Source organism: Bos taurus, chromosome 18 (assembly GCF_002263795.3).
Source record: "Bos taurus isolate L1 Dominette 01449 registration number 42190680 breed Hereford chromosome 18, ARS-UCD2.0, whole genome shotgun sequence".
Lineage (NCBI taxonomy): Eukaryota > Metazoa > Chordata > Mammalia > Artiodactyla > Bovidae > Bos > Bos taurus.
This window is the reverse complement of record NC_037345.1, coordinates 48,914,984-48,934,780: the sequence shown is the minus strand read 5'-3', so window position 1 is coordinate 48,934,780 and position 19,797 is coordinate 48,914,984. Positions and strand designations below refer to the sequence as shown.

Sequence of the window (19,797 nt, the reverse complement as noted above, 5' to 3'; positions counted from 1 at the left end):
GAAGGAGGCTTGATTTTAGCCCAGTGAGATCCATTGATTTTAGCACAGGGAGATCCATTTTAGATTTCTGATCTCCATATCTGTCAGATAATAAATCTGTATTTTATTTAACTATTAGGTTTACTTCTTGAAAATGGCTTCTTTTTTTTTTAAGTATTTATTTATTTATTTTCGGTTGCACCAGGTCTTACACGTGGGATCTTCGGTCTTCCTTGCAGCATGTGGGATCTTTAGTTGCTGCATGTAGGATCTAGTTCCCTGACCAGGAATCGAATCCAGGCCCCCTGCATTGGGAGTGCAGAGTTTTAGCCACTAGACCACAAGGGAAGTCCCTGTATGGCTTTAAACCACTAAGTTTGTAATAATTTGTTTTGGCATCAATAGAAAACTAACACATAATTGATCCAGTTTTCTTCTCCTGAATCTTTCTCTGTTTTTAAGGGAGAAAATAATAATTATCTCATTAATAATGATAATCAAAACCAGCATCAACATTAATAGTCAACAAACAGAATTTTTGTATGCCTGATATAATCTTGGCACACAACACATTATCTTATGTAAGCTTCGCAACAATCTCACAGAGGAAGTAAGAAGCATTAAATACAAATGTGGGAAAAGAAAAAAAGGCTGAAAATTAGCAAGCTAAACATCAATCTCAAACGTTAGGATAAGAACAGCACAATACATTTTAAAAAAAAGAGTAAAAACCAAATGCACAATAGAAACAAATGTTATGTGTTATTATTAATGAAGTAAGATCAAATTAAAGAAAAACCCCAAATATACAATACAGAGGATCTATAAAGCTAAGTGTTGGTTATCACTAGTAATTTGAAAAAAAATTGCAATTACATCTCAAAGCTGATGAAAAAAATTCAGCCATAAAAAAGGAAGGAAATCTTTCCATTCGAAATAGCATGGATGGCATTATGCTAAGTGAAGTAAGTCAGACAGAGAAAGACAAACACTGTGTGATTTCACCTTTTTTTTTTCTGCACTGTGAGGCATGTGGGATCCTAGTTCCCCTGTATTGGGAGCGCAGAGTTTTAACCATTGGACTGCCTGATCTCACTTTTATGTGGAATCTAAAAAACAAACAGAAAGCTGAACTCATACAGAAACCAAGAACAGATTGATGGATGAATGAAGGTGGTCACAAGGGACACAGTTCTAGTTATAAAATAGGTAAATCCTAGGGATGTAACAGGAGAAGGCAATGGCACCCCACTCCAGTACTCTTGCCTGGAAAATCCCTTGGACGGAGGAGCCTGGTAGGCTGCAGTCCATGGGGTCGCTAAGAGTCGGACATGACTGAGCGACTTCAGTTTCACTTTTTACTTTTATGCATTGGAGAAGGAAATGGCAACCCACTCCAGTGTTCTTGCTTGGAGAATCCCAGGGATGGGGGAGCCTGGTGGGCTGCCGTCTATGGGGTCGCACAGAGTTGGACACGACTGAAGTGACTTAGCAGCAGCAGCAGCAGGGATGTAACGTAGAGCATGGTGACTATGGTTAACAATACTGTATTGTATATTTAAAAGTTGCTGGATTCCCTGGTGGCTCAGTGGTAAAGAATCCACCTGCCAATGCACAAGACACAGGTTCAATCCCTCATCCGAGAAGATCCCACATGCCTCAGAGCAACTATACTTGTGGGCCACAGTGATTGAGCCTGTGATCTAGAGCCTGCAAGTGCAACAACTGATACCAGAGTGCCCTGGAAAGAGCCTATGTTCTGAAGCGAGAGAAGTAACTAGAGAGTAGCCCCTGCTTGACACAACTAGAGAAAAGCTGGGGCAACGAAGACCCAGCACAGCCAAAATAGATAAATAAACAAAAAGTTAAGAGCGGAGATCTTAACAGTTCTGACCACAAGGGGAAAAATGTAATTATTTGAGGGTATGGATGTTAACTAAACTTACTGTGGTAATCATTTCACAATATATACATATACCATTAAGTTGTAGACCTTAAACATATACAATCAGTTCAGTTCAGTTCAGTCGCTCAGTCGTGTCCGACTCTTCTCGACCCCATGAATCGCAGCACGCCAGGCCTCCCTGTCCATCACCAACTCCCGGAGTTCACTCAGACTCACGTCCATCGAGTCAGTGATGCCATCCAGCCATCTCATCCTCTGTCGTCCCCTTCTCCTCCTGCCCCCAATCCCTCCCAGCATCAGAGTCTTTTCCAATGAGTCAACTCTTCGCAGGAGGTGGCCAAAGTACTGGAGTTTCAGCTTTAGCATCATTCCTTCCAAAGAAATCCCAGGGCTGATCTCCTTCAGAATGGACTGGTTGGATCTCCTTGCAGTCCAAGGGACTCTCAAGAGTTTTCTCCAACATCACAGTTCAAAAGCATCAATTCTTTGGCGCTCAGCCGTCTTCACAGTCCAACTCTCACATCCATACATGACCACAGGAAAAACCATAGCCTTGACTAGACGGACCTTTGTTGGCAAAGTAATGTCTCTGCTTTTTATGCAGGTCAGGAAGCAAAAGTTAGAACTGGACATGGAACAACAGACTGGTTCCAAATAGGAAAAGGAGTACGTCAAGGCTGTATATTGTCACCCTGCTTATTTAACTTATATGCAGAGTACATCGTGAGAAACACTGGGCTGGAAGAAGCACAAGCTGGAATCAAGATTGCCAGGAGAAAGATCAATAACCTCAGATATGCAGATGATACCACCCTTATGGCAGAAAGTGAAGAGGAACTAAAAAGCCTCTTGATGAAGGTGAAAGAGGAGAGTGAAAAAGTTGGCTTCAAACTCAACATTCAGAAAACGAAGATCATGGCATCTGGTCCCATCACTTCATGGGAAATAGATGGGGAAACAGTGGAAACAGTGTCAGACTTTATTTTTTTGGGCTCCAAAATCACTGCAGATGGTGACTGCAGCCATGAAAAACATATACAATACTATATGTCAATTATGGGCTTCCCTGGTGGCTTAGACGGTAAAGAATCTGCCTGCAATGCAGGAGACCTGGGTTCGATCCCTGGGTGGGGAAAATCCCCTGGATAAGGGAATGGCTACCCATTCTAGTATTCTTGCCTGAAGAATCCCATGGACAGAAGAGCCTCATGGATGTGGGTTGGGGAGCGACAGCCCATGGGGCGACAAACAGTCGGACAGGACTGAGCAGTTAACACTTTCACTTTCGTGTCAATTATATCTCAGTAAAATGAGAAATGAGAAGAAAAGAGAGAGAGAATGTACCGATGACCAATATAAGCAACAGAGAAGGAAACCTGAAGTTTTGCCGTTTGCAGCCACAAGGGTGAACCTAGAGGGTATCTTAGGCTAAGCAAAATAAGACAAGAGAAAGACAACTGCTGTATGGTATTACTTATATGTGGAATCTAAAAAATACAACAAACTAGTGAGGATAACACACACAAAACAAGAAACAGGGAATTCCTTAGGCGGCCAGTAGTCAGGAAGATCTCACAGCTGAGGTGTCAAAGAAAAAGGGAGACACAGAGAAGAAACTAGTGGTCACCAGTGTGGGGAAGCGGGAAAGGCAACATAGGGGTCGGGGAGGGAGAGGCACAAACCGCTGGTGTAAGATAGGCTCAAGGATATACACAACGGGGAATATAGCCAGTATTTTATGATAGCTGTAAATGGAGTGTAACCTTTAACAATTGTACAAAAAATAAAACAAAAGGAAACGCTCCTTACAAGTCTCAGAACTAGAAGAGGGAACTAGCTTTTGTGTGTATTGTCTCGACTTCACACGAGAGGAAACTGAAGCTCACAGATGCTGAGTGGCTTCCCAAGTTCAGGCAGAGCCGTAAATTTCCCCGTAAATGACAGAGCCGGGGTTTGAACCCAAGGCTCCAGCTCTCCCCAGCCGGCTCCAGGAATCTCCGTGCTTCGGCGCCACCTCGCGGGTGCGCCCAGCCTTCCCACGCCCTGCCCGCAGCCCGCGAAACTCCACCCCCTCCCCAGATTTGGTTTAGGGTTTTCACTGGGGTCGGGGGGCGGTCTCTAGGTCAAAAGTGTTACAGCCCTTGGGAGTTTCAGACTCTGCTTCCTCCACAGGTTGCTCTGAAATTTCATTAGATTTTCTCTCTCAGTTTCAACTACTCCCCTATGGTGCCCCCGGGCCTCCTACCGCTCCTCCTCAGCCTTGATGGCCTCTGAATTCCTCCATACCCTCCTGGTGTCAAGTTGCCTGTCTGGAGCCAAATTCTTGGCTCTATCTATCTCAGATAGGAGTGTCAGGCTTGCTTAATGGTCCCCAGCACTGGGAGCTGGTAGAAAACACGGAACTGAAATCCTACCCCAGACCTGCCGAATCGGATCAGTATCTTAACAGGACCCTCTCCACCCACCTCACCCCCAGGTAATCTGGGGCACAGTATAGCCTGAGTGAGGCGTGCCAGGTGGCCCTAGTGGTAAAGAACCCACCTGCCAATGCCAGAGACCTAAGAGATGCAGGTTCGATCCCTGGCAGAGGAAGATCCCCTGGATGAGGGCACGGAAACCCACACCAGGATTCTTGCCTGGAGAATGGACAGAGGAGCCTGGTGGGCTACAGTTCATAGGGCCACAAAGAGTTGGACACAACTGAAGTGACTGGGGACGCACACATCAGGCAGTTTGAGTAGCCCTGACCTACAGCACCAGGGGATCATGGGACCCAGGGAGCCTTCCAGATAGGTGCCTCACCTGAAGCAGGCGTAGCTGAGAAAATGGTCTTCACCTGTGTGTCTTGAAGTTAGATGATGAGTGACCTTTTGTCTGCACTGGAGAAGGTTCAAGTACATTCCAGAAATTTGGCTTCCAGGTATGGTCTAATGAGACTCCATCATGGAGCCCGAGATGTTCCCTTTTCTATTGCTACTGGAATTTGGCTTAATTTGTTTGGGAAAATATATGAAATAAACTTTCTAGGAGTTGAGCAAATTGAGCTATTAATATGGAAAATTCTAGATATAATAAACAGTGACATGTGAAGTCTTCGAAGACCAAAGCCCTGACCCAGTGTTCTCAAACTCCAGCATCAAGTCACCAGGAGGGCTTTTAAAACTCAGATTGTTGGAGGGTATCCTTGGTGGTTCAGTGGTTGGGAATCCACCTACCAACACAAGGGACACAAGTTTGATCCCTGCTCCGGGAAGATCCCACATGCTTCAGAGCAACTAAGCCTGTTTGCTACAACCACTGAGCCTGTGCTCTAGAGCCTGGGAGCTGCTACTACGGAAGCCTCTACAACTAGAGAGTAGCCCCGCTCACTGCAACTGCAGAAAAGCCGGAGTGCAGCAGTGAAGATCTAGCAGAGTCATAAATGAATAAATAAATCTTAAACAAACAAACAATCTCCGAGTGTTGGGAATTCCTGGGGGTCTAGTGGTTAGGACTCTGTGCTTTTATAGTCCAGGGTGTGTGTTGGGAACTAAGATCCCTCAAGCCAGCCTGGACAACACCCCCTCAAAACAAAGCCACAAACAAACAAGCTCAGACTGTTGGGCCCCATCCCTAGAGTTTCTGATTCGTAGAACTGGGGCGGAGCTGAGAATCTACATTTCTCACTAGTTTCCAGGGAATGCTGATGGATGCTGTTGGTCCAGAGATCACTTTTTGAGAATTGCTGCTTCCAAACCAAACAGTCAGGGTTGGTTTGGAGGGTTATATCAGCCCTTGAGAATTATATAGAAACACACCAGCAAATTTGGAAAACTCAGCAGTGGCCACAGGACTGGAAAAGGTCAGTTTTCATTCCAATCCCAAAGAAAGGCAATGCCAAAGAATGCTCAAACTACCACACAATTACACTCATCTCACATGCTAGTAAAGTAATGCTCAAAATTCTCCAAGTCAGGCTTCAGCAATACATGAACCGTGAACTTCCTGACGTTCAAGCTGGTTTTAGAAAAGGCAGAGGAACCAGAGATCAAATTGCCAACATCCGCTGGATCATGGAAAAAGCAAGAGAGTTCCAGAAAAACATATATTTCTGCTTTCTTGACTATGCCAAAGCCTTTGACTGTGTGGATCACAATAAACTGTGGAAAATTCTTCAAGAGATGGGAATACCAGACCACCTGACCTGCCTCTTGAGAAATCTGTATGCAGGTCAGGAAGCAACAGTTAGAACTGGACATGGAACAATAGACTGGTTCCAAATAGGAAAAGGAGTACATCAAGGCTGTATATTCTCACCCTGTTTATTTAACTTCTATGCAGAGTACATCATGAGAAATGCTGGACTGAAAGAAACACAAGCTGGAATCAACATTGCTGGGAGAAAGATCAATAACCTCAGATATGCAGATGACACCACCCTTATGGCAGAAAGTGAAGAGGAACTAAAAAGCCTCTTGATGAAAGTGAAAGTGGAGAGTGAAAAAGTTGGCTTAAAGCTCAACATTCAGAAAATGAAGATCATGGCATCTGGTCCCATCACTTTATGGGAAATAGATGGGGAAACAGTGGAAACAGTGTCAGACTTTATTTTTCTGGGATCCAAAATCACTGCAGATGGTGATTGCAGCCATGAAATTAAAAGACGCTTACTCCTTGGAAGGAAAGTTATGACCAACCTAGATAGCATATTCAAAAGCAGAGACATTACTTTGTCAACAAAGGTTCGTCTAGTCAAGGCTATGGTTTTTCCTGTGGTCATGTATGGATGTGAGAGTTGGACTGTGAAGAAGGCTGAGCGCCAAAGAATTGATGCTTTTAAACTCTTGAGAGTCCCTTGGACTGCAAGGAGATCCAACCAGTCCATTCTGAAGGAGATCAGCCCTGGGATTTCTTTGGAAGGAATGATGCTAAAGCTGAAACTCCAGTACTTTGGCCACCTCCTGCGAAGAGTTGACTCGTTGGAAAAGACTCTGATGCTGGGAGGGATTGGGGGCAGGAGGAGAAGGGGACGACAGAGGATGAGATGGCTGGATGGCATCACTGACTCGATGGACGTAAGTCTGAGTGAACTCTGGGAGTTGGTGATGGACAGGGAGGCCTGGCGTGCTGCGATTCATGGGGTCGAGAAGAGTCGGACACGACTGAGCGACTGATCTGATCTGATCTGAACCCCTGTCTGTGATCTGTCATTAAAAAAATGATTCATTCCAGTGATCCAGTGCAAGTTTAAGCACTGATTTGAATGTTTTCCTGTATTCATGTAGCAGATTTAGCATTTTCATAATGTTATTTATGTTCAGATTCTACCCAGATTGAGACAAAACTTTCTTTTTTCTTCTATTAGCACTTTCACATGTATACCCATCTATTTTTTATAGTCTGATGAAAAATGTCAAATCAAGACATGAGATGTAAAAAGGGAATTTTTTTCACATTGTTCAAATAAAAATATATCAGTGGATTAAAAAAAAAAACCCTACTGTTCTTCCCACTGCATTCCCGGAGTCCTTTGCAACGCCCCTGTAATAGCTCTTTTCATTGTGTTTGAATTATTGATTTACCATCTAACTTTCTCAAACGCTCATGGGCTCCTCAAGGGCAGGACATTCTTTCATTTGAAGAAAAAAAAAAAAACGTGCAGTAAAGAGATGTTTATTTTTCTACCATTTGTCCAGTTTATGTTACTAACAGCAAGGAAATTGTTTTCAGAGGAAGATGCCTAGTGAGTGCTCACATGGGCATGTTAGATGTTTGCATGGAGTTTTGCGATTTTGAGATTTCATAGAGCATAGGGTGGGAGTGGTTGAGAACTGGGGCTTTGTCAATGATAGTGGGCGTGTGATTCTGTTGGCAAGACAATGTCTGAGGCCGTGTTTCTCTGGCACTGTGTATCAAGCATATGTCTACACTTAATCCTAGGTTCACCAGTGAGTATCAGTGACCATCAGTGATACTGATGCGTGAAGGGGTGTCCCTACCTTCCCTCAACTCGTGTGTGTGTCCCTGGATTGGGGATGCTGTGCCCATGCCCTGGGTTTTTGTGGATTCTCTCTGCCTCTGGCTGTCTGCTGTGCCCCAGAGGGTCCTGCGTTCCTGTCCCTGTCAGGGTCTCCTCACCATCCCATGTTGCTCTCTGTGTCTGAAGTTCATGGCCCTCCTGGGTGGCTGGGGCTCTAGGTAACTGTGTCTGTCCCCAAGTCCAACCCTCGCAGAGCTAGGAGGGTAGGGACTCTGTGTGGGAAGTTAGCAGCTGGAGATTAGATTTCGTAGTCACGAGAGGAAAGGAGGGAGAAGGATGCAGGTTTGATTTGGGGCCGGGTCAGGCCAGGGTACAGGGTCTCAGAATCATTGTAAGAATAATCCTAACAGCTTCTGTTAATTGTGCATTTACCGTGTGCCAGGCACTGTACTTTGTACTTATATTTGTACTTTTTTATATTATATTTATACTGTAATTTATAAATATATTTATATTTGGGGCTTCCCAGGTGGCTCAGTGGTAAAGAATCCACCTGTCAATGCAGGAGATGTGGGTTTGATCCCTGGGTAGGGAAGATACCTGGAGAAGGAAATGGCAACCCACTCCACTATTCTTGCCTGGGAAATCCCATGGGCAGAGAAGCCTGGTGGGCTACAGTCCATGGGGTCACAAAAGAGTCAGACCCAATTTATCAACTAAACAACAACATATTTATATTTATACCATTGTATTTATTCACCATCACAATTAGGTACATATATTATATTTATAAATAATTACGTGAATTGCTCCTAATATTTTAAATAGTATTTTATTGGCTATAAATTACTTTATATAGTAAATCTATTGTCATTTTCTGTTTCTATCATCATTTTGTATTATCCTATGGAAGATAGGAGGAAACATTCAGGGAGATGAGTTCACTTGCCCAAGGTCATTCAGTAAGGTGACAGTCAAAATTTGAACCTAGTTCTTAGTGTTTCCAGCCTTTGGCTTTTAACTCCTACACTACCCCGGGCAAGGCAGAAGACGGTGTCTAGGAGAACAGGAGGGAGCAGGGTTAGCCGAGTGGCTGTGGATAACAGCAGATTGTTGTCAGTGTGGTGGGGTGCTGGTGTATGTTTGTTGAGCTTTGTCGTGTGCCAGGCATCATGCTAAGGGCTTTCATAATAAGAATATGGCAAGGACTTCCCTGGTGGGCAAGAGGCTAAGGACTCCGAACTTCCAAAGCAGGGGGCCCAGGTTCAGCCCCTGGTCAGGGAACTAGATCCCACAAGCCGCAGCTCAGGATTCAGTATGCTGCAACTAAGAGAGTAGATCTCATGTGCCGCAACTGGGACCAGCGCAGCCAAATAAATACATATTTAAAAAAATAGGCAAACACTCATATGGCACATAGCAAGGGCCCTACTTTAAGTGCTGTTATGTGGATTATTTCATTTACTCCTTACACCAGCATCCTGAGGTGGATACCGTCCATCCTTGTCTCCATGAGACCCAGAGGTAGAGTCACTTGCGAAAGCTCGTGGAGGTGCTGGGATCTGGCTCCAGGCGGCCTGGCTCCATAGGCTGTTCCTCTAGCCCCCGTACTTTTCTACTATCCCTTGTAGTCTTCATAGCAATCCTATAGTGTAGGAAGAAATGTCACCCATTTTACAGATGAGGAAACTGAGACCCAGACTTGGACCCACCCACAGAGCCACAGCTCACTCACACACCTGACCCTGTTCTCATCTGGTAGGAGGCCAGGGATTCCAGAGACCCTCTGAAGGGCCTTGGCCAGACTCCCAGATGCCAGGGGCCTCATGTCCCTGAGGTCCTAGCCTCCCTAACCTTCCTGTGCTGCTGCTGCTGCTGCTGCTGCTGCTGCTGCTGCTGCTGCTGCTGCGTCGCTTCAGTCGTGTCCGACTCTGTGCGACCCCAGAGACAGCCTCCCACCAGGCTCCCCCGTCCCTGGGATTCTCCAGGCAAGAACAACTGGAGTGGGTTGCCATTTCCTTCTCTAATGCATGAAAGTGAAAAGTGAAAGTGAAGTCGCTAAGTTGTGTCCCACTCTTGGCGACCCCATGGAATGCAGTCCACCAGGCTCCTCTGTCCATGGGATTTTCCAGGCAAGAGTACTGGAGTGGGGTGCCATTGCCTTCTCTGTACAGCCCCTTAATTTTGCCTTTGGTTTATACCATTTTGACTTGCTGATCAGTAAACATTTATGTTACAAAAATTGTCTATTTTCCCCCAGATTATGTTTTTCTTTTTGTTGCTATACAAAACATTTAAGTTTTATACAGTTTAACCTATCCTTTGTTTATTTTATTTAAAAAAATATCTATTTATTTGGCTGTGCTGTGTCCTAGCTGTGGCATGTGGGATCTAGTTCCCTGACCGGGGATGGAACCTAGCGCCTCTGCATCCGGAGTGTGGAGTCTTAGCCAGTGGACCATCAGGGAAGTCCCCTGTTTATTTTATAGATGCAAGATTTCCAATCTTGGTTAAGAAAATCTCGTTCCTTGGGAGTAAGAATTCTGGGGTGGGGGTACAGTGGCAGCTTCTTCCTTCCCTCTCCCCTTCCTTGACTTGTCCTTCTTGGGGTAGGTGGCAGAAGGTGTTGTTTGATATCTTGTCAGTTTGTAAGTCTTCTTTATATATGTTGTTGTTGTTCAGTCGCCCAGTTGTGTCCAACTCTTTGCAACCCATGGACTGCAGCACACCAGGCCTCCCTGTCTCTCTCTATTGACTGAAGTTTGCCGAAGTTCATGTTCTTTGCATCAGTGATGCCGTCCAACTGTCTCATCCTCTGACGCCTCTTCTCCTTCTGCCTTCAATCTTTCCCAGCATCAGGGACTTTTCCAATAAGTTGTCTGTTTGCATCAGACGACCAAAATACTGGAGCTTCAGCTTCAGCATCAGTCCTTCCAGTGAATATTCAGGGTTGATCTCCCTTAAGACTGACTGGTTTGATCTTGCTGTCCAAGGAACTTTCAGGAGTCTTCTCCAGCACCACAGTTCAAAGGCATCAGTTCTTTGGTGCTCTACCTTTTTTACAGTCCAGCTCTCACAACCGTACGTGACCACTGGGAGGACCATAGCCTTGACTATATGGACCTTTGTCGGCAGAGCAATGTCTCTGCTTTTCAACACACTGTCTAGGTTTGTCATTGTTTTCCTGCCAAGAAGCAATGGTCTTCTGATTTCATGTCTGCAGGTACTGTCCACAGTGATTTTGGAGCCCAAGAAATGGAAATCTGTCACTACTTCCACCTTTTCCCCTTGTATTTACCATGCAGTAATGGGGCCGGATGCCATGATCTTAGTATTTTTAATATGTAATCTTTAGTCAGCTCCTTCACTCTCCTCCTTCACCCTCAACAAGAGGCTCTTTAGTTCCTTTTCACTTTCTGCCATTAGAGTGGTGTCATTTGCATATTTGAGGTTGTTGATGCTTCTCCCGCCTATCTTGATTCCAGCTTGTAACTCATCCAGCCCAGCATTTCTCACGATGTGCTCAGCATATAGGTTAAACAAACTGGGTGACAGCAGACAGCCCTGTCATACTCCTTTCCCCATCTTGAACCAATCAGGTGTTCCATACAGGGTTCTAACTGTTGCTTCTTGACCAGAATACAGGTTTCTCAGGAGACAGGTAAGATGGTATGGTATTCTCATCTTTCTAAGAGCTTTCCACAGTTTGTCATGATCCACACAAATGTTTTAGTGTAGTCGATGAAACAGAGATAGATGCTTCTCTGAAATTCCCTTGCTTTCTATATAATCCAGCGAATGTTGGCAATTTGATCTCTAGTTCCTCTTCCTTTTCTAAACCCAGCTTGGACATCTGGAATTTCTTGGTTCAAATAATGCTGAAGCCTAGCATGCACAATTTTAAGCATGACCTTACTAGCATGGGAAGTGAGTGCAATTGTCCAATGCTTTGGTACTGCCCTTCTTGGGAACTGGAATAAGGATTGACCTTTTCCAGTCCTGTGGCCACTTCTGGGTCTTCCAGATTTGCTGGGATAATGAATGCAAAACCATCATCTTTTAGGGATTTGAATAGTTCTGCTGGAATTTCATCACATCCATTAGCTTTATTAACAGCAACGCTTCTTAAGTCCCACTTGACTTCGCACTCCAGAATGTCTGGCTCTGGGTGACTAACCACACCATTTTAGTAATCTGGTTCATTAAGATCTTTTTTAATACGATTCGTCCCTGTATTCTTTCCATCTTTATATATAATAGCTACTAATTCTGTGCTGTTCCAAGTGTTGCAAATTTCCCCCCAGGCCTTTTGTATATTACCTTGCAATGATTTTCGTCCTGCAAATATGTCTAGCTAATTTCTCAACCTTGCTCTGAGAGATCTGCTCCTGGGGAGGTGGGGGCGACTCCCTTCTCATCTCCTCCCTCCCATCTCTCCCTTCCCTTTCAAGGTCTGTCTCTCCTTATCTCCAGCTTCTCCTTTCCCAAGGGCCTGCCTGGGGGGGAAGGTACACGCCCGGCACGGAGGCCCAGCTTCCATCCCCTTCTTTGGGCCTCTCCCTATTTGGAAGTGGGAGGGGGTTGTCCACTCGCTGTCAATTTTTAAGAGCTCCTCCCCCTATAAGTATTAACCCTATGCTACCCTCTGTATTCCAAGTCACAGGTCCTGTCATTTGCTACATTCCGTCTTAAGCAGCAGCAGCTGCTGCTGCTAAGTCGCTTCAGTCGTGTAGACGGCAGCTGAGTTTTATGCAAATAAAGTCCGTCCTGTATGCGCGGTTGTGGGTTCTGATGTTGGTTGGGAAGTCTCCCTGCTCCCGGGCGCCCTCGCCTTCCCTCCCCAAGTCCTTATCTCGCAGCTTTTCGTTTCCCACGGGTCGGGAGCATAAAAGGGAGCGGGGGCTCGGCCTCGCAGCGTCACCATGTCCCCGCTGTGCCCACTGCTGCTGACCCTTGCCCTGTTGGCCGTCCCCGGCGTCCGGGGCGCCTGCCCGGCGTCCGCCGACCTGAATAACGCCGACGGGACGCGCACGTGCGCCAAGCTCTACGACAAGAGCGACCCCTACTACGAGAACTGCTGCGCCGGCGCCGTGCTCTCCTTGGAGCCGGGCGCCGACCTGCCCTACTTGCCCTCGGACTGGACGAAAGTCATCTCTTCGATCGTGGTGGGCCAGCGCTGCGAGCTCACCGTGTGGTCCGGTCGCGGCAAGGAGGGCAAGTCGCGCAAGTTCTCGGCCGGTAGCTACCCGCGCCTGGAGGAGTACCGCCGCGGCCTCTTCGGGGACTGGTCCAACGCCATCTCCGCGGTCTACTGCAGGTGCCCACCCGCCGGCCCCACCACCCAGACCCCTGAGCCTCTGACCCAAACTGAGCATCCTTAGAACCAGTTTCCGAGGTCCCCCTTCTCCTCCCCCACGCCCCCTCCCCCAAGCCCATGCCCCTTGGATCTCCCAGACCCAACTCTGAGATTCCCAGACTCAGTAATCCAGTCTTCATTCTGGGAGCTCCCCGTCCCACCTCCCTGAATCGCCCACTTGCCTACCCACCAGACGGCTGCACTCTCTGGGGAGGGCAGATGATCTCTGGTGACCTCGAGCCTAGCCTGGTGATAGGAAGCCATCAACCCCCTCACTTTGAAGCCCCCAGAACCAGAGCTAGTCCTTCCCCACCCCCCTAGATCATCAGATCCCAGGGCTCTCAGACCCAGCTCTGGAGCTCCCAGATTCTAAACCTGACTGACCCAGACCTCAAGACCCCAGACCTAATTCCAGGAGTACCCTATCTAACCCTCATGCTCCTCATGCTCCACTCTTCTAGATCCTCTACATCAGCCTTGGCCCCAGAAACTGGTTCCAATGCCCCCATTAAGGTTCTGAAGCCTCCAGGCCCAACTTTGGAGGCCCCTGAGCCCACCCTGAACTCACATATCCAAACTCACAGACCCCGTGGCCCTAGATCTACCCAGGGCACCCTCTAAAACCACCCACCTGCCCCTCTACCCCCAAGAACTCCAAGAACCTCCAGCCCCAAACTCCCAGGCCAGGATGCCTAGCCCCTGAATTTGGAGCCCAGCCCCAGCCCCCAACCCCATCTCAGGCTTCTAGAATCCCTCCTACCATAAATCTCTGAGGCCCTGGCACCCCCTGACAATAATTTTCTATTCTGTTGCAGTTGCAAATGATACCTTACGAGATCGCTCATCTCCAGCCCTTACAAAGTGCTGAGCCCCTCACCTGGCCTTGTCCATGGGGTCTGCTGAAGTCTGTAAGACCCAGGAGAACAAAGCTTTCTGCCTACCCTCATATTGCCTTCCCTGTAATACAGCCCTTATGAAGCCATCTTTGTCTGCCCTCTGCTTGCGTTTGGGCCCCAAGTCCACGCCGATGTGGGGTCGGGAATGGAGGAGGGAGCAGGGTGGTCAGGGCTGGGTCAGCCCATAGTACCTGCTGTGAATGGGGACACATGCATAGATCCTGTGGGGGCACACGCACGGATTTAGGTGTACACACATGTGCACATACCCATACGGCATCTGTGTGACAAGTAATGGTACTGCTGGCTGATTTTTAAAAATATTTATTTATTTTGTTTGGCTGTACCAGGTCATGGGATTTCCAGGTGGTGCAGTAGTAAAGAATCTGCCTGCCAGTGCAGGAGATGCAAGAGACTGGTTCTATCCCTGGGTCGGGAAGATCCCCTGGAGTAGGAAATGGCAACTCACCCCAGTATTCTTGCCTGGAAAATTCCATGGACAGAGGAACCTGGAGGGCTATAGTTCACGGGGTTGCAAAGAGTTGGACATGACTGAGCATGCACGCTGGGTCTTAGCTGTAGCATGTGGGATCTAGTTCCCTGAACAAGGATGGAACCTGGCCCTCCTACATTGGGAGCCCAGAGTCTTAGCCACAGGACTACCGGAGAAGTCAAACACTGAAATGCTTTCTACACTTATTGGTGGATAGCCATTTTCTGAATCCCCCCTTCCCCACAACAGGTGTTCAGGCCTGCCAGGGACCTCAAGACTCTCTCAGGATTCATATGTACGATGGTAAGAGGCCTTCAAGGACTCTGCCCCATGTAGGTCCAGGGTCTGTTTTGTGATCTGCCCACAGCCCAGGACTCATGGGTTGTGAAATACTTTTAATGCCCCAGGCTCCAGCACATGGAGAACATTTTCATTCTAATTTGCATATTTCTGAAAATTCAAATTTGCAATTTACTACTTCTAAGGATAAGGACCCTTGACGAGTACCTGGGTTTGGGGGCTCTGGAGGAGTAAGAGAGGAGCAATGAGGGGTCTTGGGAGAAAGAGAAGTAGAGGGACAGCTCTGGGGGATGATAACATGGGATTGGAGGGAGGAAGGAAATCTGGGGACATTCTGAGAGTTAAGAGACATGGGAGAAGAAGGAGGTGAGTAGAGAGGCTACAAGGCCATAAATTTGGAACATAAGAGATCAGAGGTCAAGGGAGGTGCTGGAGATCAAGGACGTGCAAGTGGGAAATGAACTTGGTGAAGTTCTAAGGAGCAAACGCCAGGGAAACAGCATTCCTTGGGCACATGTATTTATTCATTCAGTCAACAAAGGTTTATTGAGTCCCTATTATCTTGTTAAGCACTGACTCAGGAAGAAGTGGCCACTGCCCTCATGCAGAGAGTGCAGCGAAAATGCCAGTGAGACAGACAGTCAAAGATGTGTGAAGATGTCAAATGAGAAGCCAAGGCCCAGACAGGATTACAGGGCATAGGAGGCAGTACGTGATCCAGGAGTAGCCAAGGGGACAGGAGGGTATAAAGGGGGAAGCGGGGTGCTCAGGAAACATGGTGGAGCTTAAGAGTCAGGAGGTACTAAGGGTTAGGGACTTCTAAGGCTTAGGGAGCTGCTAGGGGATCAGAGAGATGCTAATATATCAGAAGTGATAAAGTAATAAGAAGTCACTGAGGGGTTGATATCTTGTATCATCATATAAGACGTCAGGAGGGGCCCAGGGTCAGCCAATCACTCCCTGAATTGCACAGACACAGAGGAGTCGGTCACCCTAGTCCGCCGCAGCCCACCACGCTCCATCCGGTTCTTGGTCTTGTGCAGGAAGTGGACAAAGCGGACGCCAGGGCCATACTGGCGGAATACGTGGGATACCTGGGGCAGCACCAGGGTCAGGAAGAAGTTCTTTTTAGGGACCCATAAGCCCTGCCCTCCTCCCTCCTCCCTCTGTGAGGTCTTGGGACACAAAAGCACATGTAGAGGTGGTGGCCGGGGTAGAGCGTCTCACCTGGATCCAGTGCCCGGGAGGGCCTCTCCCAGAGGTGCGGGGGGCCACGTGGTGCTGGGCGATGACTGTGCTGCGGTCAGCCGCCAGCAGCCAGACGTGCAGCTCATACACACATGCGTCCAGTCGGCTGTCCTCGAACCTGGGGTGGGGGGCAGGCTTTCAGCTGCCACCACAGCCCCCACTCCTGGTACGGTTGCCATTCCACACACACACCCACTGGCACCCACTATGTGCACCGGGGCTGGGTGCTGCTTGTGACACGGCAGTGACCAAGACAACCCTATGCCCTGCTCTCATGGGATTAATAATGGTCCAGTGGGGGAGATGGACATGTCATTAGGAAGCGACAACTAGGCATGGTCAGGGCTGGGATAGGGGACATGCGGGGTGCTGGAGCATAATGCATCTGACCCAGGTTGGGAGTGGTCAGGGAAGGCTCCCCATGGCCTGAGTTCAATCCCTGGTTGGGGAACTGAGATCCCTCAAGCTGTGAGACGCAGCCAAATACAGGGGGGAATCCATCTCAAGAAAAGAAGGTGACCAACATCCAAGGAAGAAAGAAGAGGCTCTGGGCGGGAATATTTCAAGAACAGAAAGATTCAGACCAAAGGGGCCAGAGAGATGGAAAGGGCTGGGTCCCTCAGTGGCAGGAGGGTCTCAGGGAGCACGGGGTGAGGCATGCGCTTTGGGGAGCCCACGTGTGCCACCTGGCTGGGCAGGTGGGCGGGGCGGAGGCACGTACCAGTCCATGACTGTGATACGTGGCTGCTCATCATCCAGTAGCTCCTCCCATAAGCCCTCGGCCAGGAGGTCCACGCACTGCTGCTTCACCGTCCAGCTGTGAGAGAGGGCAAGGGGGAGGGCTGTCATCTGCTGGCATTCTCCCAGGTCAGCCGGCCCCCTGAAGCGGGACACCCTGATCGTACCACCCTCCTAAAGACATCAAGGGCGCTGGCCTAGGGGGGCTGAGCAGCCACTCAGCACCTCACAGTATCGGCTCCTGTGAGCTTCTCTGAGGGGGATGCATCCTGAACCCTGTGTTGCAGATGGGGAAACCGCGGTGCACACAGGGAAGTGACTTACAAGATCGAGCAGCAAAGAAGTGGCAGAGCTGAACCCAAGTGCCTGTGACTCGGAGCCCCTGAGTTGCGGCATCCCACCCACTAAGCAGAAAGGGGGCCCGGTTTAAAGGCCTAGGTGACTCTCCCGTTCCCACAGAAAGAGGCTGAGTATAGGAACAGTATTAACTGTTAGGCTTCCCTGGTGGTTCAGGCGGTAAAGAATCTGCCGGCAGTGCCAGAGACCCAGGTTGGATCCCTGGGTCCGGAAGATCCATTCAGGCAACCCATCCAATACAGGCAACCCATTCCAGTATTCCTGCCTGGAGAATTTCATGAACAGAGGAGCCTGGTGGGCTACCGTCTATGGGGTCGCGAAGAGTTGGACGCGAACTGAGTGACTAAGCACGGCATGGAACACCTACTACGTGCAAACTAGCCAGACCCTATGCCGTGTGTTTTATGGGCATGCTCTTATGACATCCTGTTTACAGAGCAGGAGACAAGGGCCCAGAGAGGTAAAGACAGCTTTTCCAGGTCCCACAGCGAGGGAGGCCGGAAGAAGGAATCAAATGCAGGCCACGTGTGTCCCGGCCACTCACCTGAGGTTCTGCTGGAGTTTCTCAGTCCTGATGTGCCAGCCGCGGAAATTGCCTGGCGGGTGGAGGAGCAACGGATTAGAACTTGCCCCTTCTCCAGGGCCACCCTTCCACAGCACGGGGCTAGCCTCCGGGCGCTTACCCAGAGCCTCCAGGGGTTGCTGGGTGGGACCGGTAGGGGGCGCTGGCTCATAAATGTTGATGCCTGAAAAGCGCAGGGAAGCGGAGCCTCAGGCGTGCTGAAGCTGCCCTCCTTCCTGCAGGATCCCCACTCCCTGCCCGCTGGACGCGGCTGGAAGGACGGGAATCAGTGCCCCACCTGCCAGACCAGCCCAGCCAGGCAGCAGGGAGTGAGTCAGGGCCCTAGGAGAGCCCTGAGAATGTCCTGGGGTCAGAGGGCCAGTGCTTGGAGGGGGAAGGCGTTGTGGCGAGAGGGGAGGAACAGAGGGAGAAAGAAAGAGAGGAACCAAGAAAAAGAGAGAGAATACGGGAGGAGGGAGATAGCTCTGGGAGATAATGAAGGACAGGGAAGCCTGGCGTGCTGCAGTCCATTGGGTCGCAGAGTCGGAATGACTGAGCGACTGAACGGTAACATGGGAGGAGGGAGGGAGAGATACAGACCCTGTGAGAGATAGAGACACAAGATGTAGAAAGAGACAGAGATGCAAGTGAGACAGAGAGACACGCTGAGAGAAAAAGGGACAGAGAAGGAAGTGCTAGAATGCATGGCTGCTCGGCCGCTCAGGCCTGTTAGATTCTTTGCGACCCCATGGATTGGAGCCCACTAGGCTCCTCTGTCCATGGGATTCTTCAGGCAAGAATACTGGAGTGGGTTGCCATGCCCTCCTCCAGGGGATCTTCCTGACCCAGGGATCGAACCTGCGTCTCCTGCATCTCCTACAGTGCAGGTGGATTCTTTACCTCTGTGCCACCGGGGAAGCCCCAGAGAAGGATGCAGAGGAATAAAAACACAGAGGGAGACATCAAGAGACAGAGACGAAGAAACAGAGTTAAGAGAGACAAGGAAACAAAGAGAAGACGAGACCGACGGTCTAGGTGAGCGAGCCCAGGGGAAGGAGACGGAGGCGTGGCGGCCTCCCGGCTGCTCCAGCCTCGCGCAGACCACGGCCCCGCACCTTCGGGGTTGGGCGAGCGCAGTAGGTTGCGGTAGAGCGGCCGCCTCAGGAAGAGCAGCTTCCAGGTGAGGCGCGGGGGCAGCTCCAGGCTCCCTCTCGGCGGCGCCCACTCTTGCAGCAGCAGCTGCCGCGCGTGGGCCTCGGTTGGCGACTCGGGCGCAGGGAGCCGGGGGGTCTCGGGGGCCGCGGGCGAAGGCGGCGACGGGGGCGGAGGCGGCGACGCCGGCTCCTGGGGGCTCGCGGGTTCCTCCATCCCGCCGCCGAGCTCTGGTCCTTCCCGCACCTCCTCCATCGCTCGGGTCTGGGTGACTGTCCGGGCTTCTCCGCAGGGTTCGGGGTGAACCCGGGGCGGGAGAGGGCGGAGCGCCTCGACTGGCCTTTAAGTAGAGGGGTGTGTTGGGGGAAGGATCCGGGCCCCCAGGCCCTCCTCCCTCAGGGTCGGGAGCCCAGGCCCCAGCCCCTCCTTCTCCCAGCTTGCAGAAGTCCGGGTCCCAGCCCAGCTGTATTTCCCAAGCCTCCTGCTCCAGTTTCCCCAGACATCAGCCCTGGAGAGGGGTGTGACCAAGGCGTTAATGCCAGGGCTCGGTTCTCTAATGAGGCCCATCCACCTCGTTAACATCCCGCGTGGCTGGAGGAAAGCTTAATTAATGAAGCCCCCATCTCCCCCCCGCAACCTCCCCGTCAGCTGGGCATGTTGTAAGGGGTGGGGATGGGAGGGGAGTCCCGCCTCTGCTTGTTCCTCCTCTGTCCGCACTTGGGACACGAACTTGGGACCTGATATTTCTTGTCCCAGAAGCATAGAGGCGTGGGGTGGGAGACAGAGAGAGACCCAGAGAGACTCTGAGCTAGAGATGGGGAGTCACAGAGATGGGGGACCCAAGGGAGACA

At 49.6% G+C, this 19,797-nt stretch overlaps 2 protein-coding genes across 2 annotated transcripts; one reads left to right on the top strand and one right to left on the bottom strand.

Moving 5' to 3' along the window:
- The first annotated feature begins 12,733 nt into the window (after positions 1 to 12,733).
- SYCN (syncollin) lies at positions 12,734 to 14,182 on the top strand. The gene is made up of 2 exons (XM_002694982.6): positions 12,734 to 13,161; positions 14,016 to 14,182. Exons 1-2 carry the CDS (start codon positions 12,767 to 12,769, stop codon positions 14,023 to 14,025), a joined length of 405 nt encoding a protein of 134 aa, XP_002695028.1. The 5' UTR covers positions 12,734 to 12,766; the 3' UTR covers positions 14,026 to 14,182.
- A 222-nt stretch (positions 14,183 to 14,404) lies between these two features.
- NCCRP1 (NCCRP1, F-box associated domain containing) lies at positions 14,405 to 19,424 on the bottom strand. Its single transcript, XM_002695049.6, has 6 exons — positions 18,910 to 19,424; positions 17,916 to 17,978; positions 17,777 to 17,828; positions 16,859 to 16,954; positions 16,117 to 16,255; positions 14,405 to 15,983 (listed from the first exon to the last, which is right to left on the bottom strand). Exons 1-6 carry the CDS (start codon positions 19,199 to 19,201, stop codon positions 15,843 to 15,845), a joined length of 783 nt encoding a protein of 260 aa, XP_002695095.1. The 5' UTR covers positions 19,202 to 19,424; the 3' UTR covers positions 14,405 to 15,842.
- Between the last annotated feature and the right edge of the window lie 373 nt (positions 19,425 to 19,797).

Coding starts and splice junctions, on each gene's coding strand:
- NCCRP1 (XM_002695049.6), bottom strand. CDS start 19,201: ATGGAGGAGGTGCGGGAAGGACCAGAGCTCGGCGGCGGGATGGAGGAA. Junction 17,979..18,909: donor GCGCTCGCCCAACCCCGAAG/GTGCGGGGCCGT, acceptor TGCGCTTTTCAG/GCATCAACATTTATGAGCCA. Junction 15,984..16,116: donor CTCCCGGGCACTGGATCCAG/GTGAGACGCTCT, acceptor GTGCTGCCCCAG/GTATCCCACGTATTCCGCCA.
- SYCN (XM_002694982.6), top strand. CDS start 12,767: ATGTCCCCGCTGTGCCCACTGCTGCTGACCCTTGCCCTGTTGGCCGTC.